The sequence below is a fragment of the Podarcis liolepis genome, assembly GCF_965112155.1.
Source record: "Podarcis liolepis genome assembly, chromosome: 18".
Classification (NCBI taxonomy): domain Eukaryota; kingdom Metazoa; phylum Chordata; class Lepidosauria; order Squamata; family Lacertidae; genus Podarcis; species Podarcis liolepis.
Window position 1 is genome coordinate 2,008,913 of NC_139572.1, and position 24,905 is coordinate 2,033,817.

The 24,905-nt window shown below is 51.5% G+C and overlaps 1 protein-coding gene across 2 annotated transcripts in view; it reads left to right on the forward strand.

Moving 5' to 3' along the window:
* LOC310697231 (protein unc-13 homolog A) overlaps positions 1 to 24,905 on the forward strand; it is a 113,931-nt gene that overhangs the window by 21,829 nt on the left and 67,197 nt on the right. The window contains exons 7-14 of one of the 2 annotated variants that reach the window (XM_083483639.1): positions 112 to 145; positions 1,615 to 1,650; positions 3,165 to 3,375; positions 8,767 to 9,687; positions 10,550 to 10,643; positions 14,364 to 14,413; positions 15,367 to 15,445; positions 23,767 to 23,838. In XM_083483639.1, coding sequence (XP_083339765.1) covers positions 112 to 145; positions 1,615 to 1,650; positions 3,165 to 3,375; positions 8,767 to 9,687; positions 10,550 to 10,643; positions 14,364 to 14,413; positions 15,367 to 15,445; positions 23,767 to 23,838 — 1,497 coding nt within the window. Of the gene's footprint in view, positions 1 to 111; positions 146 to 1,614; positions 1,651 to 3,164; positions 3,376 to 8,766; positions 9,688 to 10,549; positions 10,644 to 14,363; positions 14,414 to 15,366; positions 15,446 to 23,099; positions 23,119 to 23,766; positions 23,839 to 24,905 lie in introns of those variants that run through there. The other variant, XM_083483638.1, reaches the window with a different exon arrangement.

Consider the following 24,905-nt stretch of genomic DNA (forward strand, 5'->3'; position numbering starts at 1 on the left):
TATTTTAAGTTGTTCTCAAATAGACACTGACTCTTCCCCTTCCCTCTTCTCTCTGTCTGCTCCCCCCTCTCTAAATTTTGGGGTTCCCATTCTCGTTCTCGGGGGACACAGGAGAAGCCGCTCCCCGTACCCGGATCGCAGTGCTGTAAGTGTTTGACTCGCTTGTGAACTTTAGGGAATTCGATCTCGCTTCCTCCATGCCCTAACCAGCTCCTGTCCCTCTGTGACCTGCTGGACTTCAGCTCACAGCATCCTCTCTGGTGGCTGCAATGGTTTCTGGGAGTTGGAGTCCAGCAAGACATTTTCTGCACCCCCTGACTCAGGGAATATCTGTGAAGGTCTTTCCATGACCCTCCATCTCTGGTTTGGAAGGTACCTTGCTTTGAGGGCTTGGCCACCAAAAAGGGGGTCACCTGGTTGGCAGAAGTTCCCCCCTTGCTTCTCGACCCTCCCCACTGTGTCTCCCTTATTCCCATTTGTCCCCCCTCCCTGCTTTGTCTCTCTCCCACCCCACTTTTAAGTCTCAGGAAAGTCTCGAGTTTGGGAGCAAAGTACCGTATTTTTCGCTCTATAGGACGTACTTTCCCCCCTCCAAAAATGAAGGGGAAATGTGTGTGCGTCCTATGGAGCGGATGCAGGCTCCTTGGCTTCAGCGATAGCAGCGCGAAGCCTCCGAAGCGCAGAGGGAGAGCTCCCCCCGCGCTCCGGAGGCTTCGTGTTGCTTTCGCTGAAGCCGCCTGAAGCCCCCGGAGCGCAGGGAACTCCTTCTGCACTCTGGGGGCTTCAGGCAGCTATCCGCAAGCCTTCGGAGCGCAGCAGGAGTTCCCGCTGCCCTCCGAAGGCTTGCGGATAGCTGCCTGAAGCCTGGAGAGCGAGAGGGGTCAGTGCACACCGATCCCTCTTGCTCTCCAGGCTTCGCTTCGCTGGAGAGGCGCTGCACAGTTTTCCCTCTCTGTGTAGCGCCCCTTCAGCGAAGCGGGAGGAGAAATGGAAGGGGCTTCGCTGAAGAACGGATTCTTTTCGTCTTGCGAGGCACCACTGTACTTGACTGCTCTTGTGTTTCACACCCCACACCACCCACCACATGGAAGAAGCAGGAAGCAGCCCAGAACAAAAGATGGCTCCCAATTTTTATCAGTTTTTCAGAGATACCTGTGATAAGAATTTTAAGGTACTTAGATATATAATAAATGTTCCTCAATGTACCAACCAAGCACGTACATAGATCGACACAGGAAGACTGACCTGAAACCGTTTTGACTCCCAAACTGACCAAATGTATTCTCTGCGAGGAGGGAGGGGAGTGAGGGAACCATCCCATTGTCTCAGGAATTGGGTAATCACCATCTCAAAGGAATGGGTAGACTACCAGGAAAGGCAATCAGATAACCTGCCAGACAGGAGATAAAGAATGCACTCAGATTTCTGTTGTAGACCGCCTTTCTGTTTCCTATATATGTTGCTTGTATAATGCCCTCAAGGAAGGATTTTAATTCTTCTGGAGTGGTCCAGTTACCTCTTCCCTTGGGGGCTAAAAAATTACTGGCTTTATTTAGACTTGGCCTGTCTCTTAAAGGGACACGTCTTCTTGGTCTTCTTTTTTTTTTTTCATAGGCAACTGGAATTATTTTGGCTGGGGAGATCAACAAAGTAAGTATATGACCTGCCCCCCACTTCTAGACCTCCGTACCCCCAATTTCTACCCATTTTGCTATGCAGGCCTCTTCAAACACAGCCACTCTGGGCGGCTCCCAACAGAATATTAAAAACATCAAACATTAAAAAACTTCCCTAAACAGGGCTGCCTTCAGACGTCTTCTAAAAGTCAGATAGTTGTTTATTTCCTTCACTGGCTCCCAGGACGTTTCCGAGCATAATTCAAAGGGTTGGTGCTGAAAGTCCTAAACGGCCCAGTAGACCTGAAGGAGCGTCTCCACCCCGGACACCTGGGTCCATCTCCAGAGGGCCTTCTGGGGGTTCCCTCCCTGTGAGAAGTGAGGCTACAGGGAACCAGGCAGAGGGCCTTCTTGGTGGTGGCGCCCTCCCATCAGATGTCAAGGAAACAAACAACTATCTGACTTTTAGAAGACGTCTGAAGGCAGCCCTGCTTAGGAAAGCTTTTAATGTCTGATGTTTTTCATATTCTGTTGGGAGCCACCCAGAGTGGCTGGGGAAACCCGGCCAGATGGGCAGGGTATAAATATTATTATATTGTTAAGCAGATTGCAGATCGAGTTTTACCTACGCAGAGCACTGTGGGTTCGCCTTCCCCCATAATCAGGAAACCCCAGTCCCTTCTCATGTCTTATCTCCCTGTGACCCATCTTCCTCTCACTTCTCCATCCTCCTGGTAGCTAAAACGCAGGGCGCTCGTCCCCTGCCATGGGTGGCGCAAACAAATTTGTGGGCCAGCATTGCAGGGGGCTTGGACTAGATGCCCTTCAGGTCCCTTCCAACTTTTGCTTTCGGGGGAAAAGGCCTCCAATTCTCTGGGTTTCCCCATCGCTCTGTCCACCTCTCTCAGTGTCCTCCCTCGTTCTCTTCTGCCATCGACCAGTACCGTTGTTCTCCCCGAATCCCATCCCGCCCCCCAGTCGAGACGTTTCCCCCCTTCCTGAATCCTGACCTCCCCTCTCTAATGTCCCCGGGGGAAAAACAAGGAAGCACAAATATGCAAAGGTGTACGTTTGCACGCACCTTAGATGTCCAGGCCTGAACATAAAGATGGCCACCTCTTGTTATGAGAACGGGCCTTTACCTAACTTGCGAAATTGGGTGGTCCTCTTCTTCTCCACAGGGACGCGGGTGGTGCTGTGGGCTAAACCACAGAGCCTAGAACTTGCCAATCAGAAGGTCGGTGGTTCAAACCCCCGCAATGACGGGGTGAGCTCCCATTGCTCGGTCCCTGCTCCTGCCAACCTAGCAGTTCGAAAGCACGTCAAAGTGCAAGTAGATAAATAGGTACCACTCCGGCGGGAAGGTAAATGGCGCTTCCGTGCTCTGCTTTGATTCGCCAGAAGCGGCTTAGTCCTGCTGGCCACATGACCCGGAAGCTGTACGCCGGCTCCCTCGGCCAGTAAAGCGAGATGAGCGCCGCAACCCCAGAGTCAGTCACGACTGGACCTAATGGTCAGGGGTCCCTTTACCTTTACCTTCTTCTCCAGATGATGATCCAGACAGCACCATGGATGACCGCGACAGCGACTACCGCAGCGAGACCAGCAACAGCATCCCGCCTCCTTTCTACACCACCTCCCAGCCCAACGCTTCGGTCCACCAATACCCCATGAGGCACCAGCAGAGAGCAGCCCGGGACTCTTACGCTGATTCCATGCAGAGCTACGACATGGACTACTCTGACCATCGCCCCATGAGGTAGACTGGACGGAAGCCGGGGACCTTGCTGGGGAAAGGCGTGAGAAGCCTCCATGGGGCAGGGGTGGGGTGGGCCTGATCCCAGCTGGGGAGCTTTGGCCAGAAGCGGGCACCAGGTTGTTGGAAGGGAAAGGTTGGACTAGATCGGACCAAAGGTTGATCAAGCCAAGCGCTCTGTTTTAGGATGCAGGCAGATGGGCCCCGCCACCAGAACAGAACCAAGCCTACGAAGAATGCTCCTATTTCTTCTTCTATGGCGATCCTTCTTCTTCCTCTTCCTCCTCTTTTTCCTCTTCTTCCTCTTCCTCCTCTTCCTCCTCCTCCTCCTCCTCCTCTTCTTCTTCCTCTTCTTCCTCCTCCTCCTCCTCCTCCTCTTCTTCTTCTTCTTCTTCTTCTTCTTCTTCTTCTTCTTCTTCTTCCTCCTCTTCACTCGGATCAGCTGATAAGCGGCTTAGCAGCTTAGAAAAAGGGGGAGAAAGGGGGGGGAACCGCAGGAACTCGCAAGACATTGTCGTCTTGCGAAGCAAGCCCATAGGAGATTCGTTTTGCGAAGCACCTCCAACACGGAAAACTCTTTCGTCTAGCGAGTTTTCCGTCTTGCGAGGCATTCGTCTTGCGGGGCACCACTGTATCAGCTACTGGGAATTGCAACTGGGGATTGTGGGCTGTCGCTCTCAGCTCCTTCTTGCGGGCACCCGGTTGGCCATCGCGAGACTAGATGGACCTTTTGCAGGATCTTTTCTGAAGTTCTTATAAGGCGACCAATGGCTATGGGGTCTGATGGCCGCACAGGGTTCCCAGTAGTCAACCCACGGATATGAGTTTCTGGGAACCACAAGTGGGAAAGTCTGGATCAGATCATACAGGTTTAAAATCCCATTGGCCACCAGAACCCTGGGCTGGATAAATCTTTGGTTCCAATCGCAGCGGGGTCTCTTCCAACAGCCTTATGTCCAGGCAGATTTCGGTTAGATCTGAAGATCCTTTGGGTCAACGCTAAGACCATTGGGGGTGTGGGGGGTTTTGTTTGGGGGGGGGGAGACTGTGGTTCAGGTATAAGCTCAGCGCCCTCCATCCCTCAAAACGTCACCAAACCGACCTTGCAAGCGCGCTACTGCCAGCTCTACCATTCTGCGATTCTATTGGCCGCCTGAGATTCCTGCCGTGTGGCGGGCTGGACTAGATGACCCCAGGGTCCCTCTCCAAGTCTATGAATGTGTCTGCCTTTCCCTGTGCCTCTTCCCTCTCCCCCCACCCTCTGGAAGCAGAAATGGTCTTTGAACGTGACAGGGGAAGCTGGTCTTGTCTCTCTCTGACTTGTCAAAATTCTGACCCTCTTCCTCTCCCCCTTCCCCGATCCTCCGGCAGACGCTACGGTAGCGTAGACTCTGCCGCAAACGGACACAGCGACGCTGAGTCTGCTTCCGGCTCGAGCAGACACACGAGTCGCCAGCCCTCGCTCGAGAGCAGGCGCACCCTAGACCTATCGGATAGGTGGGTCTCTCTCTCTCTGTCTCTCTCTATCTCTGTGTCTCTCGAAGTGTGCCTTTCTTATTATTATTTTTGCAGAGTAACGTGGTTCTTTGGCGTTCGGCACCCTGGGTTAGGCTGGTAACATCCTTCCAGCTGTGGCCGACTTGACCCACCTCTGGGGAAGGGAGTTGGGTGGGTTGGTGGAGATGGTCAAAGGCGCCTGATGAGGAACAGTTGAAGGAGCTGGGGATCTTTAGCTTGGGAAAGAGGAGATAGGAGAGAGCCATCTTCAAAATTCTCTGCCCCATGAAAGACGGAGGAAGCTGGTTTCCTCCCGCTCTGGGAGGGTAGGACTCGAACCCGTGGCTTCGAGCGACGAGGAAGGAGATCCAGATGAAAACATCAGGAGGAACTTTGCAACAGCAAGAGATGTTCGGCAGTGAGATGGAAGGGGAATATCCTTCCTTGGAGATTTTTAAAGAGAGGGTGGACGGTCAGGGATACTTTAGCTGAAATTCCTGCATTTTGAGGGGGTTGTAGGAGATGAGTTTTTCCTGTGCTACGAAGCCTAGGGACTTGTTTTCCGCTTTGGAAACAGAACAGAGCTGTCAACCTTCCCCTTTTTAAAAGGGAAATTGCCTTATTCCGAATAGGATTCCTCGCAAGACTTAGTTGACAGCTATGGCTGTCCGGAACGCCAAAACCCCGGGGAGAAATTGGGCCGGAGAGAATTTCAACATCTTCCCCAACTTTTTCTCTCTGCCTCGCCGTCCTCAAGGGAGCTTGTCTGTTTCCAAAAACCCCAAAGTCCCTGGAGGTATCTGTGGGGTGGGAACCCTAAGCCCCCACCTATGCCAGAGCTGGAGGCGTGGTTTCGGTCTAATCCAGGAGTGTTCCCCACTGTATCCTGTCTGCATGTGCTTTCCCGTAGAACTCTGCGCTTGCTCAGAGATGTTCTGGTGGTGACTGGTAGCTGTCGTGGGGGTTGCCGAAGGACTTTCGTCTTCCACCCACCGTGAATCGTTGTGGCTCCCTCTTTTCCCCGCCTTCTGTGTGCTTCCTAGCCCTGGTCTCTGTTCCTTCCGCAATAAGATGTGTCCGGAAGCGGTGTCAAAGCGGTTTCGAAAAGGGGATTTGTGCATCAGAAATGAAATACCGTATTTTTCGCTCCATAAGACGCACCTAGTTTTTGGAGGAGGAGAACAAGAAAAAAAATATTCTGAATCTCAGATGCCAGAACAGCAAGAGGGATCGCTGCGCAGCGAAAAAAGCAATCCCTCTTGCTGTTCTGGCTTCTGGGATAGCTGCGCAGCCTGCATTCACTCCGTAAGACGCACACACATTTCCCCTTACTTTTTAGGAGGGGAAAAGTGAGTCTTATAGAGCAAAAAATACGGTAGTTCGGCTCAGTCCCTCCCGCTATGTCCTGAGGCGGTCGGATGAATTACGCCACTTCAGAACAGGCATAGGAACCAACTCCTAGGGCCTAAGGGGTCTTCACCCCCCAAAAAATTAAATATTTGAGGGGGCAGGCCCTTCCTAAAGTTGATGGGCATTGCCATTCGAATGGTGTCATATAATCGATTACGCGGAGCAGGACTTACTTGGCCCCCCCCAATATTTTTATTCAAGTTGGCCCCCCTGAGAACGAGGGTGCATGTTAAAAATGGAGTGAGCCCCTTTTTTCCTTGGCAGGCTAGCTTTCCATGTGCAGGGAGTTGTCCTTTTGTATATGATCGTAGCTGTCAACGTTTCCCATTTTTCAGAGGGAAATCCCCTTATTCCGAATAGGATTCCTCGCAAAAGAAAAGGGGAAAGTTGACAGCTATGATATAATAATAATAATAATAATAATAATAATAATAATAATAATAATAGGATGGGGCGGTGTTTGTGGTCTGTGTTCCCTGGCTGCTGTCTCTTAATGTGTGTGTGTTTGTGTGATTCATCGCTGCTAATGGCTTGGGTGGGGGGGAAATCTGTGGGGCCAGAAGGAGTTGGAGGAGGTAGGTACAGAGAATGGGGTTTGGGGCAATGGGGAGAGGCGGGGAGCAGGTCTGGCCATTTGAGACGTCCAACGGCAGCAAAACAGCCCATGGAGGGCATTCCACAGGGCGGGCGCCACCACCGAGAAGGCCCTCTGCCTGGTTCCCTGTAACCTCACTTCTCACAGGGAAGGAACCGCCAGAAGGCCCTCAGAGCTGGACCTCAGATGATTAGAATCTGGCAGCCACGTCCCCACATCCTGACCTTAAGATAGGTTGCTCTCCTCTTAAAACAGCGGACCCGTTCCTCACAGACGCTCCCTAAGTGCGTTAAGTGGACCTCTGAAATCTCCACGGACACCCAAATTTGTTCTGGGAGCATGTGTTGATTTTTATAACCCTGGTCGTTTGAAGTGCCTGGTCGTTTAGACAAGAGGCTTAGAAACCTGAGGCAGCTTTAATCTGCGTTAGTATTTTAACTTCCGTGTGTTTTAAAGCAAAATGGTGCCTTGGTTCTCAAACGCCTTTGATACTCAAACAACTTGGAACCCAAACACCGAAAACCCGGAAGTTAAGTGTCCCAGTTTGCGAACTCTTTCCGGAAGCCGAACGTGCTCCGTTTTGAGTGTTACGCTTCCGATTTGAGTGTTACGCTGAGGTCTGTCTGTTTTTGCTATTTATTTTGCGTTTTTGTGGCTTTTTTTGTGACTGTGTGGAAACCAGTTTAGCTACTGATGGATTGATGGATTGTGTGACTGCAGTACATTGTTTATTGCTTTCATTTCATGGATCGATGGCTAAAATGACCAGAAAAGTCAGAAATCAGGAAGACCAAAATTTTAACAAGGAATGGGGGGAAATTATAACTTAAAGACCTATGTAAACAGTTAAAGTTGTTAGTAGGATTGGAGTAGCACTTGTAGTTTAAGGCTGATTCTGGACATAATGGAAGAAGTAATAGGTTTATTATTAAACAATTATTATTAAACGATAAGATTATTAAACGGTTATTATTAAATGATAGCATTATCGTAAAAGATGCGGGAGGAAAGGATTAATAATAGGACCCACATAGTGGAGGACGCAAGTCCAACAGATTCCTTCAAATCTTGTTTTTACCATTTATGTCTGATATACAGCCGTACCTTAGATCCCAAACGCCTTGCAAGTCGAACGTTTTGGCTCCTGAACACCGCAAACCCGGAAGTGATTGTTCTGGTTTGTGAATGTGCTTTGGAACCCGAACGTCCTCTGCGGCTTCCAATTGGCTGTGGGAGCTTCCTGCAGCCAATCGGAAGCCGCCCTTTGGTTTAAAACATTTTGGAAGTCGGACGGACTTCTGGAACGGTTCCCGTTTGACTTCCGAGGTTCCCGCTGTATCTCTGTCAAATTTTAAGTTGAACAATCAAACACCGTATTTTTCGCTCTGCAAGACGCACCAGACCACGAGACGCACCTAGTTTTTGGAGGAGGAAAACAAGAAAAATAATATTCTGAATCTCAGAAGCCAGAACAGCAAGAGGGATCGCTGCGCAGCGAAAGCAGCAATCCCTCTTGCTGTTCTGGCTTCTGGGATAGCTGCACAGCCTGCATTCGCTCCATAAGACGCACACACACCTTTCCCCTTACTTTTTAGGAGGGAAAAAGTGAGTCTTATAGAGCAAAAAATACGGTAAATTTGAAAATAAAAGAATAACCCTAATGTCCATATGCCCCTTCGGAACATAGGAAGGTGCCCTAGAACAAATCAGACAACTGGGTCCATCTAGCTAATGCTGCCTGCACTGACTGGAAGCAGCTCTCTCTCCCAATGCTCTCTGGGGAGGGGAGGGGTTTGAATGTGGGGTTTTCTGCTTGCGAGACCGTTCCCTTGCTAAGCCTCTCTGCCTGTCTCTCCCCGCTTGGTTTCTCTAACCCCGACGCACCATTGCAGCCCCACGGGGAGCAGCCGCTACGCCTCGTCGGCGGAGCTGAGCCAGGGCAGCTCTCAGCTGAGCGACGACTTCGACCCCGACGACATCAGCCTGGACGAGCGGGACGGGGACTCGTACCACTCCTGCCACAGCTCGGTCAGCTACCACAAGGACTCGCCGCGCTGGGACGAGGACGAAGACGACCTCTACTTAGACGAGGACGAGTTCAACGAGGAATACAGCGACAATGAGGAGTACTACCCCGAGGACAAGGTGGGGGGACTCGAACCCGAGACCTACCCAGAGGAGGCCTACCCGCAGCAAGAGCAGCAGCAGCAGAAGGGCCAGCCGCCGCTGCCGCAGCCGCCGCAAGGCGCGCCGTCCCAGCAGAAGCCACTACAGGCACAACAGCAGCAGCAACAGCCACTACAAGCACAGCAGCAGCAACAGAAGCCACTACAGGCACAGCAGCAGCAACAGAAGCCACTACAGGCGCAGCAGCAACAGCAGAAGCCACTACAGGCACAGCAGCAGCAGCAACAGCAGAAGCCACTACAGGCGCAGCAGCAACAGCAGAAGCCACTACAGGCACAGCAACAGCAGAAGCCACTACAGGCGCAGCAGCAACAGCAGAAGCCACTACAGGCACAGCAGCAGCAGCAACAGCAGAAGCCACTACAGGCGCAGCAACAGCAGAAGCCACTACAGGCACAGCAGCAGCAACAGCAGAAGCCACTACAGGCACAGCAGCAGCAAAAAGCAGAGCAGCAGCCGCCGGCGCAATCGGTGCAGCCGCCGCAGCCGCCGCAACAGCAGCGGAAGGTGCCGGAAGAGACGGCGGAAGAGCTTCTGGCAGGCCAGCAGAAGGAGGCGCCGGCGGAAGAGGCCCCCGCCCCGGAGGAAGCCCCCCAGGAGGAAGAACCCCTCAAGGAAGAGGAGAGGTAAGAGACAAGGGTGGAAATGGGCGGGGAGGTTTGCGGTGGCTGGAAACGACTTGCTGGAGCGATGGAGGCAGCAGCGTTTCTGGGGAGCAGTTGCCGGAAACCCCAAGAGGGCAGGAGGCCCCTGTTTTGGAGGTTTCCATTTATTTATTTATTTATTTATTTATTTATTTATTTATACATACCCCTCCTATCTGGGTCTCCCCAGCCACTCTGGGCGGCTTCCAGCAAAGCACTAAAATACAATAACCTATTAAACATTAAAAGCTTCCCTAAACAGGGCTGCCTTCAGATGTCTTCTAAAAGTCTGGTAGTTGTTGTTCTCTTTGACATCTGGTGGGAGGGCGTGACACAGGGCAGGCGCCACCACCAAGAAGGCCCTCTGCCTGGTTCCCTGCAACCTCATTTCTTGCAGGTAGGGAACCGCCAGAAGACCCTTGGAGCTGGACCTCAGTGTCCGGGCAGAACGATGGGGGTGGAGACGCTCCTTCAGATATACTGGGCAGTTTAGGGCTTTCAAGGTCAGCCCCAACACTTTGAATTGTGCTCGGAAACGTACTGGGAGCCAATGTAGGTCTTTCCCATTGGAGTACGTCTGGAATCAGCCAAGATGGGCACGGGTCGAGAGGACAGGTGGTGAGCTTTCCAGCTCGGAGGAGTCTGTCCACATTGGCTGGGGATATCCGGTCAAAGTGGTCCAATACTGGACACGAAGACAATTGAGGGAACTTCTGGGGAACTTTCAGAGGGCCCCCCCCCACATGCGAGTGGTGGACGGGGCCAGAAGCAAAAGTCGGCGGGGCTTGGTTTCGACACGGTTATGTATCATTCAGCGAGTTGCCTCTGTTCGTTTCGGCTGCAGGGAGAAGGTCGAGGCAGAACCGGTGGACCCGAAAGCCCGAGCGAAGGCGAATTGGCTGCGAGCCTTCAACAAAGTATGCATGCAACTTCAGGAGGTAAGCGCGTCGGGTCACTCCCCCTCGTCGCCCATATTCAAATGCAGTCGATTTAGGCTCCTCCCCTGGCTGTAAAGCCCCACCTCCTTCCCCAGCTGCACCGAACTCCCTCCCACCACAAGCGCTTCCGAAATTCTGTGCAGATTCGAGAATTCTTTTTTCAAAAGATTTATTCGTTTGGTTTCTTCGGATTGCAATTTTACAGCTGTATATCGAACGCGGGACATAAAAACGCGACTCCAAGGAATCTCTTTGGCTTTCTTCCTCCCATTATTAACCATTTCCTCCTGACAATCCAAATCTTTTACACCTCCAGATTTGAGAGTTCCTACTTGAGCTGTTTTTGCTTACAGAAATGGGAGGCGGTGCGTTGGGAATTTACTTTTGTGATATTCTGCAAATTTGCGCCTGCCTGCTTAATTTTCTGAATTAAATAAATTAAATCCTGAGAATGGGATGCTGCGATAGACGAGCCATTGGTCTCATCCGGCAGGCTCTTACGATGTCCTTAGTCTTGCGTGCAGTGCAGTCCGGGACAGCTTTAGATTCCTTTCGTTCACTCTCCGTCACCCGCTCCGAAGCCTTTAAAAAGGCTTCTTCATGGGTCGGGGAGGGCGCAAATGGTGCCCACCGAGTCACCAGGTCCACAGGCTTCCGCACCTGTGGTTTCTAAGGGTCCCCGCGTCGTCGTCGCGGCAGGACCCGTCCTCCACGAAGCCGATTCCCTCCGGAGCTCGGAGGGAATCCGCCATTTGCCGATCGCGCTAACCCGGAAGTCCCTGGTCTCATCCGGCAGGCTCTTACGATGTCCTTAGTCTTGCGTGCAGTGCAGTCCGGGACAGCTTTAGATTCCTTTCGTTCACCCCGAGGGCTGTGTTGCCTTCTGGGTGAGCTTCCGAGGCAGGGAGGTCAACAGTAGGGGGCGCCAGAGCCAACGAGAGGCAACAGCCAACCACCCATCCTCACTTTCCTTCCTGTTGGGTTCTGGAAAGGCAACGTTGAGACTAAGGATGAGAAGGAAAATCCCAGAGCCAGGCTCAACCTCTGGGCTTGCCCGTAAGGAGACAGGCAGGTTGTGGAGCAAGCCATTGTGTCTGCAATGAAAGCATTGTGTTGACTGGGCTTGACCTATCTGACATGATTCCTCATTGCAATCCCACCTGATCGCCACAGTGGGAATGTTCAGAGTGGCAGGAGAGGATATATTGTTTATTCATATCCTTCCTAACTTGCGCTAACAAGTTCCTTTACTTAGCAGAGTTACATTCCCCTTTTTACACGCACAGCAGATAGCTTGTCGCAGGCTCGTGTGAGCCTCTCACTATTATACAATTCAGTCAGAAGTTTACTCACACATTCAGTTCACAGATGGATCCCTGAAGGCAGACTTAGCTACAAAGTATATACATGTGGATCTACCCCATATGGGGGGATACATTCCCCTTTTACATGCACAGCAGATGGTTGGTCGCAGGCTCGTGTGAGCCTCTCACTATTGTACAATTCAGTCTGTCTCAGATTGAATTGTACGTTCCCGGTAAGTCCCCTTGAATCCCTCTTAAAAGAATAAAGACGCCACAATCTTCTTCAAAGTCAATAGAAGAACTTTACTCACATCAGTTCATAGTTGGATTCCCAAAGGCAGACTTAGTTACAAATACGTACATGTGGATCTACTCCATATGGGGGAATGATCCCAGTGCTTCTGCTAGCTGAGAGCTAGCAGAGCAATCCTAGCTAAAAGCTGGTCAAACGAAGAAGGAAGTCAAAAAGAGAGAGGTGTGCTGCGTGACTTGTCCTTTCGTTACCTGGCGTGCCCCCAATTTATCCTAATGGACCACCCTGCACTGCGCTCACATCTCCATTCCATGTCTCACCAGAGTGTCTATATTTAAGTTTCTACCTTCCTCCCATCCCTCTTTGTTCCTCTTCACCCGTTTGTTGAGTTCTGACCGTACCTATAATTTTTGTTTTGTTTTGTTTTGCTTGTAGACTCCACCCGCCATCTTTTTCTTCTTCATTTTCTTTTGGCCCCAAAGCTGCCCCCACTTGGGGGCACCCTCACTTTTCAGTTTGCTCAGAGCCACCGCCATCTTTGTGTCTCCGTCGCTCTCGGTCTCCCTCAGGGATTGAAGGTAAGTGTTTCCTCGAGCGCCGCCTGAGGTCCTCTGAATATCTCCCCAAAACAGCTTCCTACATGTATCCAGCGCCATGAGGAATAGAAACCTAGGTTGCGTTGTTGTAAATAAAAAAAAAACCTGCCCTTTTCCCTTATGGGGTATCCAAGAGCCCATATAGAGTCCTTACGTCGGTTCCCTATTGGTAGGAGAAGATAACAGAGGCCAACCAGAGAATATTGAGAAGCAAAGCAGCTAGTAAGCTTGATCTTTATTGATCTGTTGCAACAAGGTGCTCCCCTCACCTGCAGGAGAGAGGAGGGACCCAGAAAAATGGCCGGCAAGGCCTTATAAAGACTTTTGAAATTGCCACCCTGTAGATCAAGACCACCCCAGAAACATCATACATACATCACAGAAGGGGTGTAACCTAAGACCACCCCTCAGATACATCACACCTACATCACAGAAAAGGCGGTCTAAGACAGAAAATTTGAATGTTGTTTTTCTCCTGTCCTTGTTTATCTCCTGTCTGGCAGGTTACTTGATTGGATTTCCTGGGGAGCCTGGCCAGTCTTTTGTAGTGATAAATACTTAGTTCCTGGGCCAGGTCACAGGCTCACACCCTATTCAAATGCAGACATACCCTTAAGACAGGATTTGTGAAGGAAAATATAATGGGGAGGCTTTTCCACTTTGACCTTGCAGAGAAAACATTTGCTCAGTTTAGGAATCATAATGGCTTCAGGTCGGTCTTCCTGTGCTGATCTATGTACGTGTGGTTATGAACATTACCATATATCTAAGACCTCAAAATTGCTATCACAGCGTGTAGGGCAGAGGCCATCACTCCTTGTTAGAGCATCTTTCCCCAGTGTGCCAAGTCCCATGTTCGGCCCCTGGCACGCCTGAAATGCTCCAGAATGAAGCCCTTGAGAACTTCTGCCCATCTGTGTTGACAAAACCAAGCTAGATGTTCTTCATGAATGGAGCCAATGTTGTAGGCCATGGGTGGGAAAGCAGCGACCCTCTAGATCAGAGATTCCCAGAGCACAGCCAGAGTGGTGCATGCTCTGGTTATCTTCCGCTTGGACTACTGCCATGCGCTCTACGTGGGGCTACCTTTGAAGGGGACCCAGAAACTACAACTAATCCAGAATGTGGCAGCTAGACTGGGAGCAGCTGCCGAGACCATATAGTCCTGAAAGACCTACATTGGCTCCCAGGACGTTTCCGAACACAGTTCAGTATGTTGGTGCTGACCTTGAAAGCCCTAAATGGCCCAGTAGACCTGAAGGAGCATCTCCACCCCCATCGTCCAGCCCGGACACCGGGGTCCAGCTCCGAGGGCCTTCTGGTGGTTCCCTCCTGGTGAGAAGTGAAGTTAGAGGAACCAGGCAGAGGGCCTTCTCAGTTTGGCGCCCGACCTGTGGAACACCCTCCCGTCAGATGTCAAGGAAATAAACAACTATCTAACTTTTAGAAGACATCTGAAGGCAGCCCTGTTTAGGAATGAACTCAGGTGGGGGGAGAGCGCGCAGAGAAATGTCTCCTAGGATCAAGACCCTACCAGAGAGAATAACTGATCCTTTCTATTTCACAGGCTCGGGGCGAAGGATCCGGAGAATCGAAATCCCTGTGGTTTAAAGGCGGGTGAGTTGCCGTCTCTGAATGCCCGTCTCAAATTCAAAATGCCTTTCGATGGGTCTCAGGTGGCTGTGATTGATTGATTGATCCTGAATTCTCTTATCTCCACCTCTGACCCCAGATTCCCTTCCTTTCTTAACCCTTAAATTGGCTCACCTTCTTAATTGGGTGACTGGTGCCCGCTACCTTAATTTTCCATAGCCACCTCCAAATGCATGGACAGATTTGCAAATCTGTTTGTTGTTGTTGTTGTTTAAAAATCTGATTTTAATATTGCATTTTAATGCTTTTGGAATCCGCCCTTCCCGGAAAAGGGCAGGTAAGAGAAAAAACGATGAATGATGGTTGCAATGGATGGCTCTAACAAAGTTAATAACTGTTAATGGTTTGGTATATAATTAAGATGCTTAATCATGATCAGTGCTGATAACTCTTGATATTTGCTAATGAGCAAAGTTAGCAGATGGGCATTTGATGTCAATTGGTGTTTTGAGTCTGTTAAGCACGCAGCAATTCTCCTCTCCCCCTCCCCTTCCCCCTCCTCTCTCCTCCCCTCCCCTTTCCTTCTCTCTTCCCTCCCCTCTCTTCTCTTCTCCTCCCCTCCCTCCCCCTTTCCTCCCCTCCCCTCCCCTCCGCTCTCCCCTCTCCCCTCCCTCCCTCCCCTTTCCTCCCCTCCTCTCTCCCCTCTCCCCTCCCCTTTCCTTCTTTCTTCCCTCCCCTCTTCTCCTCCTCCTTTCCCTCCCCTCCCCTCCCCTTTTCTCCTCCCCTTCTCTCCCCTTCCCCTTCCCTCTCCCCTCCCTTCCCCTTCCCTTCTCTCTTCCCTCCCCTCTTCTCCTCTCCCCTTTCTCCCCTCCCCTCCCCTGTCTCTCCTTTCCTCACTATCCTCTTTCTCTCTCTCCCCAACCCAATATTCCCTTTCTCCTCTCGTCCTGTGCTGACTGTTTCTGTCTTTTTTCCAGACCCGGCGGCGGGCTCATCATAATTGATAGCATGCCTGATATTCGCAAAAGGAAACCCATCCCCCTAGTTAGCGATTTGGTGAGGTTTCTCTTAACGTTTTTTCCTTCCATTTCTCTCTCTTTCTCTTTCTCCTTCTCTCTCTCTCTCTCTGGCAGCTGCTAGCTTCACCTTCTCTGGAAACGCCGCTGGAATTCTGCCGTGTTCCACTCTGGAGCCAGGATAAAGGAGTGGCAAAGTTATACCTTGCAGGCAGTTCCCCCCTCTTTTAACTGAGCTCCAGGCCAGAACCAAAACTCTCTTCTCAACCAGGGTTAACCTTTCTGTAGCCCAAGACCTGGGGTAACTTCGTGGCCAGGAAACGCCTGGGTTCAAATCTTCTCTCAACCACAGACTTGGCAAACAGTTGACCAAGAGGCTCCAACTCAGGAGGTTTGGGGACGTCCAGAAACAATTGTGTCCGCCCGTCCCCCTAACAAAAACCCATCTCCACCATTTTATTAACATCAAGTTATCAGATTAGGAGTTGATCTGCCCTTCAGTTGCATCTAGCAGCATGCTAAGAAAGTCCCAGCAGTAAGTCGCTAATTTTCTGATGAAATCCAAAGTACCGTATTTTTCGCCCCATAAGACGCACTTTTCCCCCTCCAAAAATGAAGGGGAAATGTGCCTGCGTCTTATGGGGCGAATGCAGGCTTTCGCTGAAGCCTGGAGAGCGAGGGGGGTCGGTGCGTACCGACCCCGCTCGCTCTCCAGGCTTCAGGAAGCTCTGCGCAACCCTCGGAAGACCGGCTCCGAGGGTTGCGCAGAGCTGCCTGCAATCCCGGGACCAGCACAGCTCTGCCCGGCCACCGGGAGCCGGGGCGAAGGTCCGCCCCGCTCCCGGTGGCCGTGCAGAGCTGCCTGCGGTCCTGGGACCAGCGCAGCTCTGCCCGGCCACCGGGAGCCGGGAGAGAAGCTCCGCCCCGCTCCCGGTGGCCCTGCAGAGCTGCCTGCGCTCCTGGGACCAGTGCAGCTCTGCGCCCCCATCCCGAGCGGGGCGCTAAGTCCCGCCCCGCTCGGGATGGCGGCAGAGAGCTGCCTGCCTCGCGGGACCGCAGGCAGGTCTCTGCCGCCATCCCGAGCGGGGCGCTAAGTCCCGCCCCACTCGGGATGGCGGCAGAGAGCTGCCTGCCGTCGCGGGACCGCAGGCAGGTCTCTGCCGCCATCCCGAGCGGGGCGCTAAGTCCCGCCCCACTCGGGATGGCGGCAGAGAGCTGCCTGCCGTCGCGGGACCGCAGGCAGGTCTCTGCCGCCATCCCGAGCGGGGCGCTAAGTCCCGCCCCACTCGGGATGGCGGCAGAGAGCTGCCTGCGTCGCGGGACCGCAGGCAGGTCTCTGCCGCCATCCCGAGCGGGGCGCTAAGTCCCGCCCCACTCGGGATGGCGGCAGAGAGCTGCCTGCGTCGCGGGACCGCAGGCAGGTCTCTGCCGCCATCCCGAGCGGGGCGCTAAGTCCCGCCCCACTCGGGATGGCGGCAGAGAGCTGCCTGCCGTCGCGGGACCGCAGGCAGGTCTCAGCCGCCATCCCGAGCGGGGCGCTAAGACCCGCCCCGCTCAGGATGGCCGGACAGAGCTGCCTGCCCTCCCGGGACTGGTGCACTTCTCCCCATCGCCAGCCCCACAAGCTCGGGGGACAGCGGGGAGGCAGAGCGTGCCTTCCCACTGTTCCCCGACCTGGTTCTTCCAGCCCCGCACCTGGGGGGGAAATAAATTTTTTTTCTTTATTTCCCCCCCAAAAAACTAGGTGCGTCTTATGGGCCGGAGCGTCTTATGGGGCGCAAAATACGGTAGATCCCCTTGCAGATAAGTGTTTATTCGTTTCCCTCCTTCTTCTTCTTCTTCCTCCTCCTCCTCCTCCTCCTCCTCCTCCTTCTCCTTCTCCTTCCTCTTCCTCTTCCTCTTCCTCTTCCTCTTCCTCTTCCTCTTCCTCTTCCTCCTCCTCTTCTGCTTCTTCTTCCAAAACAGGGTTTTAGCAGTGACTCCATAAGTGGCTAAGGAGGCCAATTCTGGATCCACAAGTCCTTCCACAGTGGGGACACAGGTTTCCGGGCGGGAGTTGATCCCGGTGAGGGTTTGCCAAGCATGCCTTCCTCTTGGCACGTTTCTCCCTTTGCGTCCTGAGTTCGAGCGTCTTCAAAGCCCACAACATCTTTGGTCAAGGCTGTTGGGGACACGAGAGAGAGACATTGCACACTTTTGTAAATCAACAAAATCTTTAATAAAAAAAACAGAAAAAAGAAAAAATCAGAACTGTCTGACAGGGTTAAAGGCTTTGCCCTCCATTATCTCGGCTCTTCGGCGGCACACACCTCGCTGAGTTCACCTTCGCTTCGCTTCGCTAATACAGCTCATTCTTGTTTCTGTTTCCACCCCCTCTCTTCCCCCTTTCTTCTCTGGGACGTTTTTTGGGCTGCGTCCGTCCCCCAGGGGAGCGGCAGTCAAGTTTCTGCGCTGCATAGACAGCATGCCTGACATTAGACCTGGATGCAAATCTCTCCCACTAGTCATCAGCGACCTGGTGAGGAACGAGGTGGTTAAAGCGAGAGCATCGTATGAGTTCCCCCGTCACCCGCATCCGGCAAACTCTCTTGGAAGCTCCACCAATTTGGCGCAAGCCTGGTCTGGGGAGATTTGGGGTTCCCGTGTTGGCTGGGGACACACACATGCGTGTTTGTATATGCGTGTACACACATGCGCACACAGAGAGAAAAAGAAGTATTACGTAGGGGAGATTGCTTGCAGAATGCCTATACAGTCGTACCTCAGGTTAAGTACTTAATTCGTTCTGGAGGTCTGTACTTAACCTGAAACTGTTCTTAATCAAAAGCACCACTTTAGCTAATGGGGCCTCCTGCAGCTGCCACACCGCCGGAGCCCAATTTCTGTTCTCATCCTGAAGCAAAGTTCTTAACCTGAAGCACTATTTCTGGGTTAGTGGAGTCTGTAACCTGAAGCGTATGTAACCTGAGGTACCATTTGGTCATGGAATCCTACTCAGTATTGACCCAGGGTAATGTGCCTTGGTTCTCAAACCTAATCCGTTCCAGAAGTCCATTCGACTCCCGAAACCGTTCGAAAACCAAGCGCGGCTTCCGATTGGCTGCAGGAGCTTCCTGCACTCAGTCGAAAGCGGGACGTTTGGCTTCTGAAAAAAACGTTCACAAACCGGAATACTCACTTCCGGGTTTGCAGCGTTCGGGAGCCGATTTGTTCGACAACTAAGCCGTTTGAGAATCAAGGTTCCACCGTATCGTTAAGCAGAGTAAAAACTTGAACACATTGCAGGATTTCTTCGACCAGAGGCAATTGTATTTCATCCAGCAGCGCTTTACCGCTGCTGAAAGCAAATGAGCATAATGGTCACAAATCCAATATATTCAGGGTTGGTGCTGTCCATAAGAAATCCAGTTGCAGCGGACTTTAACTTAAAATAACTTGTAATAAGTCTAAACCTTAACACTAAGCATTTGTGGTGATGTTCAGGGTGGCAGGAGAGGATATATTGTTTATTAATATCCTTCCTAACTTGGGCTAGCAAGTTCCTTTACTTAGCAGAGTTTTACATTCCCCTTTTACATGCACAGTAGATAGCTTGATGCAGGCTCGTTTAAGCCGCTTAATATTGGATTCCTGGTAAGTCCTCCCCCTTAAAAAGAATAGACACGACACAATCTTGTGTAAAGCATATAAAAGAAGTTTACTCACACATTCAGTTCACAGATGGATCCCTGAAGGCAGACTTAGTTACAAATATGTACATGTGGATCTACCCCATATGGGGGAATACATTCCCCTTTTACATGCACAGCAGATGGCTGGTTGCAGGCTCGTGTGAGCCTCTCACTATTATACAATTCAGCCTGTCTCCGATTGAATTGTACGTTCCTGGCAAGTTCCCTTGAATTCCTCTTAAAAGAATAAAGATGCCACAATCTTATTCAAAGTCAATAAAAGAAGTTTACTCACATCAGTTCACAGTTGGATTCCTGAAGGCAGACTTAGTTACAAAGATGTACATGTGGATCTACTCCATATGGAGGAATAATCCCAGTGCTTCTGCTAGCTGAGAGCTAGCAGAGCAGTCCTAGCTAAAAGCTGGTCAAACGAAGAAGGAAGTCAAAAAGAGAGAGAGAGCTGCGTGACTCGTCCTTTTGTTACCTGGACAGGTGAGGTCACGCCCACCTTCTGTCACATGCAAAAGGAAGGATGCTCCAGCCAGGAGGAACAGGAAGTTTCAACTGGCTGGACCAAACATTCCCTTGCATGTCTTCTCTAGCGTTACAAGGAATGTTGTACTTGACTGCTCCCAGTGGATTACATCACACACAGATGGGAGCTGGACTTTTAGAAGACATCTGAAGGCAGCCCTGTTTAGGGAAGCTTTTAATGTTTAACAAGTTATTGTGTTTTAATATTCTGTTGGAAGCCATCCAGAGTGGCTGGGGAAACCCAGCCGGATGGTCAGGGTATAAATAATATATTATTATTATTATTATTATTATTATTATTATTATTGACAGGTAAGGTCACGCTCACCTTCTATCACATGCAAAAGGAAGGATGCCCCTGCCAGGAGGAAACAGGAAGTTTCTACTGGCTGGACCAAACATCCCCTTGCATGTCCCCTCTAGGAAAACAAGGAATGTTGTACTTGACTGCTCCCAGTGGATTACATCCCACACAGCATTGACCACACCTAACGGACAGCCTGGGGACGGGGGAACAGAGACTCTGGAGATCTCCCCTCCAAGCTGCCAGGCTTGCCAAAACAGTGAGCTTACAAGAGGCTTCGGGATCGGTTGTCTTGTATTTTCATACGGCGCCGTCGCTTTAACAGAAGCCGCACGGAACCCTTGTCCAATGAGGAACATCAGCCTGTCTTCCTGCGTCTGAATTTCCCCCTTTTTCTTCCCTTCCAACACATGCCCTGGCGCTCCCAACCCTTCCCCAGGGATAGCCCTCCGTCATTGTGTAAATAAAGGCGCCCCCTTTCCAATGCTGCGGTTGGCATTGTCTACCTCAAACCTTACCTGTGCATGCTTGCGTTTGTTGACAACTCCATGGGGGCTTCCGGGAGCCATAGCTCAGTCTCTGAGCACCGGTTTTTTGCATGCTAAGGTCCCATGTTCAATGCCCTGCTTCTTCTGTTAAAGACCTGGCAGCAGTCCGCATGGACCGGAGGTGGCCAAAATCATGCCCTCTGTGTGTTTCTGCATTGGCTCCCAGTACGTTTCTGAGCACAATTCAAAGTGTTGGTGCTGACCTTTAAAGCCCTAAACGGCCTCGGCCCAGAATACCTGAAGGAGCGTCTCCACCCCCATCGTTCTGCCCAGATGCTGAAGTCCAGCGTCGAGGGCCTTCTGGCGGTTCCCTCACTGCGAGAAGCCAAGTTACAGGGAACCAGGCAGAGGGCCTTCTTGGTGGTGGCGCCCACCCTGTGGAACGCCCTCCCACCAGATGTCAAAGAGATAATTATTTACCTGACATTCAGAAGACATCTTAAGGCAGCCCTATTCAGGGAAGCTTTTAGTGTTTGATGTATTGCAGTATTTTGATATTTTTTGGGAAGCCGCCCAGAGTGGCTGGGGAAGCCCAGCCAGATGGGCGGGGTATAGATAATAAATTATTATTAATTTTTATTATATCTCGGTGCCTTCATTCATTTTATTTTAAATAAACCGCAATCCCCTTGGTCATTGCAAAATGAATCCTTGCTGGGCGCAGCTTTGCCATGGCCAAAAATTCCAACATTTCGTGCTCCCTTGCCCAGCTCCTGTGCTTAACCTCTCTTCGCTTTCTCGCTCCCTTCTCGCACGTCTAGCTTTGACTATCCTCCCTATCTCTGTCTGCCTTTCCCCTCCGCGAGTTTTCCTACTGGTTGCCACTGTTTATTTTGTGTATTTCCTCCTGTATAAACCCTGACTGCTGAAGCTTGTATTGCTGATGCCTCTGTCTTGCATGTGAAGGGGTTTTTCAAGGCGGGTAGGGGCTGCGGTTTGTGCCCATTTTTCCAAACCATCGCCTGAAAAATCTGGTACGTGTGAAGACATTGCCTGTGCGGTTGAGGGGGGAAGAGATTGAGCGAGAGGTGGCTTGTGGGTGGTTAACAAAAGAGACCCAAAATATCACGTTCGTATTTAGTTTTTCTATGGGACGCGGGTGGTGCTGTGGGTTAAACCACAGAGCCTAGGACTTGCCAATCAGAAGGTCGGCGGTTCGAATCCCCGCGACGGGGTGAGCTCCCGTTGCTCAGTCCCTGCTCCTGCCAACCTAGCAGTTCAAAGGAACGTCAAAGTGCAAGTAGATAAATAGGTACCACTCCGGCGGGAAGGTAAACGGCGTTTCCGTGCGCTGCTCTGGTTCGCCAGAGGTGGCTTAGTCCTGCTGGCCACATGACCCGGAAGCTGTACGCCGGCTCCCTCGGCCAGTAAAGCGAGATGAGCGTCGCAACCCCAGAGTCGGCCACGACTGGACCTAATGGTCAGGGGTCCCTTTACCTTTACCTTATTTAGTTTTTCTAGCCTCATTGAAAAGGAATAGGGTCCAATTCCACGTGAGCAGTTGACTGCCACCCTGATTTACAAGAGGGGTGGAGAACCTTGCGGGTCATAGACTGAACCCACACACCCAGACCTATAGATCTGGCCCCCAGGCAGCACCCCCTTTTGCCAGACCAGCCCAAGTCACTGACTTTGGCACGGCTGCGATCTAGCCTACTGGGCAAAGCTAAGAGTCACGCCTTTGGGACGGCCTACTTTGGCCACTGGCCACGCCCCTTTCCCTGTGGCCCCGCCCACTGCTGGTATGTGGCCCCGGAAGTTAACCCATGAGGGGAAGAGGCCCCTGCAGGCTGAAGAAGGTTATCCAGCCCTGATTTAGAATAACAAAGGCCGCAACATGTTTAGGTAGTGGGTCTGCTGGTCCCGTGGGTTACCCAAGAGGTGAGGTCCAAGCCCGGTCCGTGGTCGAAGGTGCAACGTGGAGGCAGTCCATAGTAGCTGGAACTGGGTGTAGGACAGGGAGTTGGGTGAAATCAGGAATAGGCTTGCAAGCAGGGAGCCAGGGCGGGTCAGGAGCTCAGGCAGAAGAGCAGGACAGGGTTCGGGCAGGAACTAGCAACCAACAATGTTGTTCCCGCAACTTGGGACTGGGGCTGGCTGGCTTTTATCTGCCCTGAGGCATAGGGTGGCCCCGATCCTCTGGTGACTCACCTCTCCTGGCCTGGAGGCAAGCCCTCCTCCTGCGGGAACTCCGTTCCCTCTGCCTCTCTGCCCTGAGCCTCTGCAGCTCAGGAGAGGCTGGAGGGTTCCCGGACCCAGAGGCAACCTCAGTTTCCTCTGACGGGGCTGAGAGTGGAGCACCTGCAGGCAATGGGTCCTCCATCACCTCAGGAGCCAGAGCAGACTCACCTGAGGACCCAGCACAGGTGAGGACCCTTCAGGCTCAAGCCCCAGCCCCAGCTCAGCTGGTTCTGGAGGCGGGGAATCCTGTGCAGGCTGGGATTCCTCATGTTCAGCCTCCGAGTCTGAATCCCAGGCCACCACAGTGGGTGACAGGGAATTCTGCTGCTTACGAATGAAGAATGAAATTCAAGCTTGGAAGCTTGGTCTTTTTATGTATAAATATATATATACCTGGTTGTCTCAGTCCTCCTAACATCTCATTTCTTCCTCTGTTGCTCAACCGTTGACCAACACGCCTTTGCAGGCTATGGTGAGTATTTGTCTGCTTATTTATTTCTCTTTCTTGCTCAGGGCTCGCAAATCTTTCTCCCAACTAAGAACAGTGATGGGCGAACTCCCCAACGCCACTCGATTGTAAATTGTTTTGACACTGATGAGTTTATGAATCACTTCTGGAGGCAGGGGAAAGCTCCAATAGTTCCTTCCCATCTTGTGAGCCAGTGTGGTGTAGTGGTTAAGAGCGGTAGTCTCGTAATCTGGTGAACCGGGTTCGCGTCTCCGCTCCTCCACATGCAGCTGCTGGGTGACCTTGGGCCAGTCACACTTCTCTGAAGTCTCTCAGCCCCACTCACCTCACAGAGTGTTTGTTGTGGGGGAGGAAGGGAAAGGAGAATGTTGGCCGCTTTGAGACTCCTTAGGGTAGTGATAAAGCGGGATATCAAATCCAAACTCTTCTTCTTGTTGTTGTTGTTACATTGGTGCCAGCAGACATGATTTCACGGCCACGTGGGGAATGTGGTTTCAGCCATGCTGGAGGGCCACACATGCTTCCTAATCACGCCCCCCCATTGCATGCCTAGGTGAAGACCCCTTGAATGCAGGGTCTTAACTTCTCTTGTTGTCGTTTTTCTGCACTGCATTCTTGACATGCTTCTCCTTTTTTGCTTCCTTCCAACAGTCCTTGGTCCAGTCCAGGAAAGCTGGTATCACATCAGCACTCGCATCAAGCACTTTAAACAATGAAGAGCTAGTAAGTGTCCCAGTTCCTCCTTTTTTATATATATATTTGCTCTTGGGTGGTTCTTTTGTGTTAGGAGAACTTGTCCTGGTGAAGGAACGGGTTTCTGTGCAGTCAGTCTGAAACGGGACCCAAAATCCACATTTTTCCTCCTCCAAGGGAGCGTTTCTAAAATGCATTAACTTGAGCTCTTGAGCCAATGTATAAATAGAAAGCCAGCTGTATAAACAAGTGCTCAAAGCCCTCTCCTTTATCAGTCCATGACGGCAATGGATGGCCTTGCCAGTTCCGAGTGGAGCAGGGATGGCACGTCTGGGTCTTATCTTACATCCTGACCACACTCTGACGCACAGACCTTGTCAGGTCTGACAAGAGACCTGGGAACGGTGCCAGGAGTGCTCTTAGAATTGGTGACCTCCTGCCCCAAGATAAGAGTATAGGAACAAGAGCAACCTTTTATTGTCAAGAGTACCAGAGCAGGAACATCTGTGATGTCAACCTGCGTGTACAAGTCGACATGGCTGGATTCCTGGGGAAGGGGGAGAGGGTGCCTGGAGGATATATATATGGCATGAAATTTCTCATTTCTTTGGACTTGCTGTGGACTGACCACGCAAGTGCCTTCTGCTATCCAGAGAGCAGAATAAACTCTTTCTCTGAATCAACCTCGGTGTCATTTAACTTCCTTTCTCCCTCCCGGGAGCAACGCAGACCCCACCAATCGGTATAGTCTAATAAGGCTACACTGGGAGCCCACAGGGGACGTGGAAGCAATAAGCAGTGCCTCTTCCAGTCCGAGCAAGGCATGAAAGTTCAGGACTATGAACAGCTCCATATCCCTAGTGCTCGGAGTTATAATGGAGATGTTGCCTCAGCAGTGAAACAGTTCAGACAGGGAGCTTGTATGGGAGAAGGAGACTCTGACGGACAGCGTCTTGCAGTAAATGAAAAAAGACTACGCAGAGTCAGAAGTTCCAGAATGATATTATTATTTTTTACTAAAAAGCAAAGGCTTGTTACAAAAACTTCAGACGCACGAGGTACAAACGAAAGTAAGATAGAGAGAGAGAGAGAGCGCA